At 33.9% G+C, this 7,335-nt stretch overlaps 1 protein-coding gene and 1 pseudogene across 1 annotated transcript; both read right to left on the bottom strand.

Moving 5' to 3' along the window:
- Positions 1-1,058: 1,058 nt before the first annotated feature.
- LOC120122346 lies at positions 1,059-1,930 on the bottom strand (annotated as a pseudogene).
- A 4,014-nt stretch (positions 1,931-5,944) lies between these two features.
- Positions 5,945-6,520, bottom strand: LOC120122812 (60S ribosomal protein L27-3-like). The gene has a single exon (XM_039141890.1). The coding sequence runs from the start codon at positions 6,461-6,463 to the stop codon at positions 6,056-6,058; it is 408 nt and encodes a 135-aa protein (XP_038997821.1). The 5' UTR covers positions 6,464-6,520; the 3' UTR covers positions 5,945-6,055.
- Positions 6,521-7,335: the final 815 nt, after the last annotated feature.

Below are 7,335 nucleotides of genomic sequence, written 5' to 3'. Positions count from 1 at the left end.
TCGACTTAAATAAGTGGGTTAGAGTCACCACCGATCAAAAAACAAATATTTAGTTTGATCGGACATCATTTTACTTGATCTACGTTTTACCAGAAATATGTCAGATTCGGGAGTCAGTTACAGTCAAGGAAGGATTAGCACCCTTGAATTGCCCTTTCGATACCACTTTAATTTATCGATTGTCTTAATCGCGAAAAATAGATGTTTAAATAATAATTTAAATACAAAATGAATTATTTGCCTTTGATAATCGTTTGAAATTTAATTGGATCCCCTAGAAAATAAAATTAGAGTTGAGGAAGAAAAAATAAAATAAATAGAAAAACCAAAATTAGAAATTAAAAGTGTAGTCTTGATTACAGGAACCTGAAATAAAACGAAAGAAAATAGTTAAATTAAACTCTAAATAAATTAAAAAAAAATTGAAAGTGTAATAAATTAGAAAGAGTAATTGAATTATAGTCAAGATGAAACTAAATAATGAAAAAATAAAATATAGATCAGTGTTTTAATTTGAGGAATCCTAAAAAATTAAATAAATACAAATAAACTAAAATAAAAAATTTGATACGAAAGGAATCTAAAAACACACGAACAAAAGAGACGTTAATAAATAAAATATAAATCAGAGATCTAATATAATAAATACATATAGTAAGACGATGAAGCAAAATACAATAAATTATAACCTGTAAGGTGAAACCAAAAATAATTTTAGAATTACAATAAATGGATAAAAGAAATCAAATAAATTAAAAATTAAAATAAACGAAAAATAAAAAAGAAGGAACCTACGAAAAGACAAAAAAATGTTAGTGAAAATAGAATAATAATTAAATAAAAATATTAAATCAAATTTGGGATTATATTGATAATAATCAAAGTTAAACATCAAAATTAAATTACAAAGAAATAAACTATGTTATGTGGTACATCAAAGATAGGGGGACCAGAAGAAAATTTTAACCATAATTTAAGGGCTATGGAGGAAATTTACCCAGAAAAATCAATAAAACCAAAATTGTGGCATTTCCATTCATTTGCGCGAGTGCTTCTGCCTTCTCACAACCTATTCTTTATCACGAAATCTAATGCCTCGTTCAGGCTCAACCCTTTGTACTCCATCACCGCCGCCACTTCCCTCGCCAAGGTGCTTCGGATGATCGCTTCCCCTTCCTTGGTGCACGACACCCCACAAAGCTCGCAAGCGTAGGTACCGGACCCAATGAGCGGTCAGTAACTGATCTTTCCAGTCATCTTGTTCATCAACCCACCGGTGGAGGTGGCGGCAACATAACTTCCCTCCTTGTCAACCACCACGCAACCGACTGTCTCTAGAGCGTAGACACTGATGGGGAGTCCATTCATCTGCAAAGGATTGTCCATGACGGCGGCGCCCGCACCACAGGTGTCGGTCGTTGGGATACGGTAATCAAACAGAATCGAGTTCACCTCTTTTGCCAACTTAAGCATGCCTACGTTCTTTTCCGTAATGAAATATTCATTGTCTACCAACTCCACCCCCTGTTTCTTGGCAAACGCTTCGGCATCAGAGAAGGTCAGATAAGAATGTGGCGATTTGTCCATAACAAGATGGGCAAGAGAAACAGGGTTTTTAACGATGCTTAAGCTGAAAACGGCACCGCATATCCTCTTTGGCCCGTCCATAATATTGGCCATTTCCATCGTTCTTCTCCGTAAGAGCAGATCCATGCCCGGAGTTAAACAGAGGATCAGTTTCCAGTTCTCTAACAACGAGTTCAACGACGTCAATGGCGGGGAGATTAGAGATGCCGATATCAAGGCAACGAGCGAGGAGTTTCTTAGCCTCCTCTTGGTGTGCTTTTCCCATCCATTGTAGCCGGCCCCATTTGCATTCGATATCTTGGGTCATGGGGGTTTCCGCCTCCTTCTTGTGATGTTGGTGCATGTGTGGAGTTATAGCCGAGAGGCCATTGGAGACGTGGAGAGACTGTCACGGAGCATTCGAGTCATTTGGGACCACTACGTGCACGAGGACAATAGGGGACCAACTGTACCATTTGGAGGCATCGTGGAGATGAGGGGACCACCTGGAGTGACATGGCTTTTGGAGTGTTGCAGGGACCAGCTTTGTTGCATGCTCACGTGAACAGAAGATCAATGATGTGGCAACAGCTACAAACGGTAGCTGGCATTCGAAGGGGGCTGCAAAATAATTGTAATATATAAATTAATAAAAATAATAATATTATAATAATAATAATAATAATATAATATAATATTTTTGTAGACCCGAATAAAAATGAGTGTCTACAATGACCTCACACATAAAACCGTTAAAAATTCAAAGCTTTATCAATATTTTTCCCAAAGAGAATCAAATCTTACTTTTTTTTTATTTTAGGGTTAAATTTAGTTAAGAAATAATAAGGACTAATTTGATAAAAATGCAAACGTCTAGGGCTAAATTTCTTTATATTAAGTTTTACTTCGATTGATATTGTTATTATTACAACAAATAAAAATGCATGTTCAGTTGTGTTTAAACACAGTATATCCTTCAATTTATGCCTGAAAAAAATATAAAATATAAATAATTTATACATCATATAAAAAATTATATATCATGCATAAATTTACATATTCAAACCACCCTTTAGAAATCTACAATTTAATTAATATTCGATCAACGTATTAAAATAATGTCTCCATTTGTTAGTTTGCAAATTGCAAATGAAGGTTTGAATCTTTAGACAATAATATAAGCTTTTGCATTTTACAATATGTAAGTCAATATTAGATTCAAATCTTTGAAAATTTCATCTTTACCTACTTTAAGTACTTATTGAATAGATATTATAATTTTCAAAATATCAAAAATAGCCTCTAACATTTACCAAAATGATCATTTTAGTCCTTATTCTTTTTTTATAGCATTTTAGCCCCCAATGTTTCACTTTGGTAGAAAAAACTCTCTATAGATAAAAAATATTAGTTAACACACAATTAACGCTTCAAAATAGGAGACTTTTTCAACCTAAATGAAACGTTGAGGACTAAAATGCTTCAAAAAAAGAAGAACATACAAAGTAATTATTCTATCAAATGTTATGGTTTTTTTCCCCTAAAATGAAACGTTAGGGGTCAAAATGCTCCAAAAATTGAATATGGGCAAAATGACCAATTTGATAAACGTTGGGACTGATTTTGAGATTATACCTATTATAAATTAATATAGTATCAATTTTTATAAAAGAATATTTTTAAATGATAATGAATATTATAATGATATATATATATATATATTCATTTTTTATATAATCCTTAAATAAAACAATTTAAAAGTAAAATAAACTAAGTGTTAAATATCAAACACAAACAAAAACTTATACAATTTTGTTAACACTACACATGTGATCATTCATTAAATAATTTAGAAACTTCATATTAAAAATGATTATTTTAAAAAAATAATGTGATAAAAATAAGATGAAATAATGTGAGACATGGGAACCTTTTGCCATTGGTGACGTTAGAAGCAGGAGTTAGAAGTAAATGCAAATGTGAGGTAGATGAGGGTTTATAGGGACGAATGCAAAAATTTTATGGTACGGTGAAAACATTTTTTCATGAAAAATACATTAAAAGAATCTAAAATATATAGAAATTTTAAATTTTTTTTAGGAAAACGACTATCCTCACCTGCCTCCCTTCGATCAGGGTTTAAGTAAACCCATCCCTCTCTCTATTTCTAAAAACTAAATAGTCACAGAGGTTCAATAATAACCTTTCTCCTTGGCATTAATAATATTTGGATTTCTTGCTCTTCACTCTTCAATAATATAATATAATAAATGAGGGATTACTTGGAGAAGATGAAGCTAAGTTTGAGATGCTGAGCATTAAAAAAATGAGTAGCAAGCTGCTGGTCCCTCGCCTCGGTTTATTGGTTTTGTCCCCTTCATAGCCTTCACCAATTGCCCCATTGCATCGCAGGAGCGGTTAGAAAGTAAGCACTTACAACTCATCTCTAGTCTTCTAGTGTAAGACATACGTTAACAATACATCACACCAATATTTTATATTTATGAAATACGATATTTGTGTCCAACCAAAATGAATCGAGTAAAGTTTCGATTCACACTACTACAACTCTAGGATAGATCAGATCGAGACAATTGATATTTGATTCATTTCATTGTAACTTTAGGGTAGATTGAATATGAGTCCACTTGCATCACTGTAATTTCAGAAAGATAAATTCTGATTTGTTCCACTGCAATTTTAGGTTGGATCATATTTGTAAAATCGATATTTGATTCAAGGTAAATTTAATGTAGGTTGACTTGTTCCGCTACAACTTTAGAACGATTAAATCTGAAAAATTCGATTTGCTTTGTTGCAACTTCAAGGTAAATCAGATCTGAAAAATTGATATTTGATTCAGTAGGGTAGAATTTTAAGATGGATTGAATGAGAATTTGAGGGTCGATCCACTCCATTACAAATTTAAGGTAAATTAGATATGCATAAGGTACCACTATCGTTGGTTAGTGTATGTGAGATATTACTTTAAAAATGAAAGTGTATGTGAGAATATTAGATCTAGATTGAGTGATTAACTTGTTTAAAAATGAAACCTTGAATATGGTTCCAAGATCGCCTTGCCAAAGTAGTTTTGTGAAACAATCTAATATTACAATCCCGACTTTCAATCCATCAATTTCTGGTACCATAAGGATTCCTCTTACTTAAGAACAACGTCATCATCCTTTAATGATTTATCCAGATGCAGCATTAATAGGGGAGGTTCATGATTCTATTGCTCGTTCCACCCCCTCGTACAAGTGCTAGGATTGGAGTTTTTTGTTGAATCGAAAACAAAATCATTACAGCTCTGCCTTAAAATAATATATACACATTATTTTTTATTTGAAAACAATTTTTTTAAAAAAATATTTATGAAAACGACTTTAAAATGTGTTGAGTAATGCTTAAAAGCTATTTTCGTTTTTATTTGACTCAAAATATAAGAAACTGAATTAATCAAACCGAAAACCGACGGACCAATAAAAAAAATTCAGAACTGAACCGTATACACCCCTACAGTATAATAGGGAAACTACAAATATCATAGTCATGTAAAGTAGCTACTATTGCCTACAGATCATAACTATGTAAACCAGTTACTACACCTAAGGATCAACACTTCACTGCAATCCAAATATCGTAGCAAATCAGTTCCAAGTTACTGCCCCAACGAGTCTTTCGGAGGATGAACCCAACAAAAAGGCTCATTTCCTTCGAGCACATCTTCGACATTACATATGTTGAACGACCTGTCCTTGGGTCATTATCAGTGGCTGGTCTACTAACGTCTTTGAAAGATGGTCGGAACACCTGACCTATTCAAGCTTTTCACGAAAGCTACTACCATGGCTGGCCAAAACCTCCCTCTCCACATATTCAAGCTTTCCATGGAAGCTACAATAATGCATTAAACCAGGGAAGCTACTGCCATGGCTCATGGCTGGCCAAAACCTCCCTCTCCGCCCCTTCAAGCTTTTCATGGAAGCTATGATGGTGCATTAAGTCAAACCCACATGGATGCTTTCATGGAAGCTCCTGCCATGGCTAGCCTAACTATAGCTTAAAACGTCATGTGTTCCGACCGGCTTCTCTTTCACTGTTCATTACACCCACCTCAGGAAATAATTTATCTAATGCACCAGATAAGACGTTTTTCTATTTTAAAACTTGATCCCAACATTTACCTATTTTATCGATTGTATTCATGTTGAAATCTTATTTGTCATCGCTTAATAATGGCAAAGCTCTTTATAATTACAATGAAACCAATGGCTACTACTTTCACTTCGACCTGAACGGGGAAACACTACAAGTCGCATAAAACTAGCTTAACCTTTATCAATTCGCAACTTTTATCATAAAAACGATGCTCATAATTATCATAAAACAGTCTCAAAACCAACAATATCTGGTGATAAAACAAATGCTCAAAACAGTAAATAAAGCTCAACATCAGCGATAAGAAATAACAGAAACCCAAATCTCAAAACCTCAACTTTGTGAAAAACCACCTGTTTTTGCCAGTCTTGAACCTTTCCTCAAGCTTCGCCTTGGTAGCCTTGCAGGCGGAGACTTTCTTGTCCTTGCTCTGGAGGGAGTCGACCGAGACCACATCCTTGAGGTCCACATCCAGGGTGTAACGCGTGGGCATCACGTGCTGGTAATTGACGAGCTTGACGAAGCACTTCACGCGGGATTTCTTTCCTGTCTTCTTGGAGGAATCCTTGCGGATAACCTTGCTCGGATATTTCTTAATCCCTGCAACCAAACAATGACCGTAAGGGCGATCGCGGGTTCCCTCGTCGAAGGACTTGACGATCACCGCCTTGCGACCAGCGTAGCGGCCCTGCAGGACGACCACCGCCTTGTTTGGCTTCAGGAACTTCACCATCGATGCTTGCTGCTGCTCACTCTCCGCTTTTCTTTGTTGGTTGCACTAATACTGGTAGCAAGGAGAGGTTACAGAGAGAAGAAGATGGAGTATATATTGTCTTAACGGAAATGAAAACCCTAGCTTCTCCTTTCAAGAACTGACGGGCTCCATTGTTGTAATACATCGTTAGCCCAAGATAGATTGGGCCTTATCATTTGGTATTTTCTTAAAGGTGACACTACCAAAGATTATAATGTGAATATATATATATATATAATAAAATTATAAAAATTATAATTTTTTAAATAAATATATATATATATATAGTAAACAATTTAAAATATTACTAATTTAAAATTTATTTTATAAAAATATACTTATGAAAAATATTTGAAAAAATATTTAGTCATGTTTAATAATTTTAATAATCTTGTTTAAAATAAATTATTTAATAAAATAAAATAATGAACACCTAAGATCAAGTCTAAATTTAATCAAAAAATATATAAAATAAATAATTATTCATAAATAAATATATATATATATATATATATTTGATACGCCGACAACTAGTTGGTCTAGTAAAATGAGGCATTAAATCTCTTAAATAAGATCAGGAGTTTGAATATTGACATTTGTGAATGGAGTAAATTAAGTTGGGAGGTCACCCTTACCTCTGTAATATTCGATCCGAATTAATCGATCAATAGATCAGATATTGATGGTCATACCATATATATATATATATTAGTTCCACTGATATATGACCATTTTGCTTCATTAAAAAATTACTTAACCCTATTCCCATATGTAATGGATGAGAGAGAGGTAGGGTAGTAGTTGCCCCCAACGCCAGGTTGGGAGCAACTTCCGTAGAAGACCTCCGGCAG

The sequence above is a fragment of the Hibiscus syriacus genome, unplaced genomic scaffold (assembly GCF_006381635.1).
Source record: "Hibiscus syriacus cultivar Baekdansim isolate YM2019G1 unplaced genomic scaffold, ASM638163v2 tig00110387_pilon, whole genome shotgun sequence".
In the NCBI taxonomy this organism is placed as follows: domain Eukaryota; kingdom Viridiplantae; phylum Streptophyta; class Magnoliopsida; order Malvales; family Malvaceae; genus Hibiscus; species Hibiscus syriacus.
Note: the sequence above shows the minus strand (reverse complement) of the source record. Positions and strands in the feature narration are given on the sequence as shown.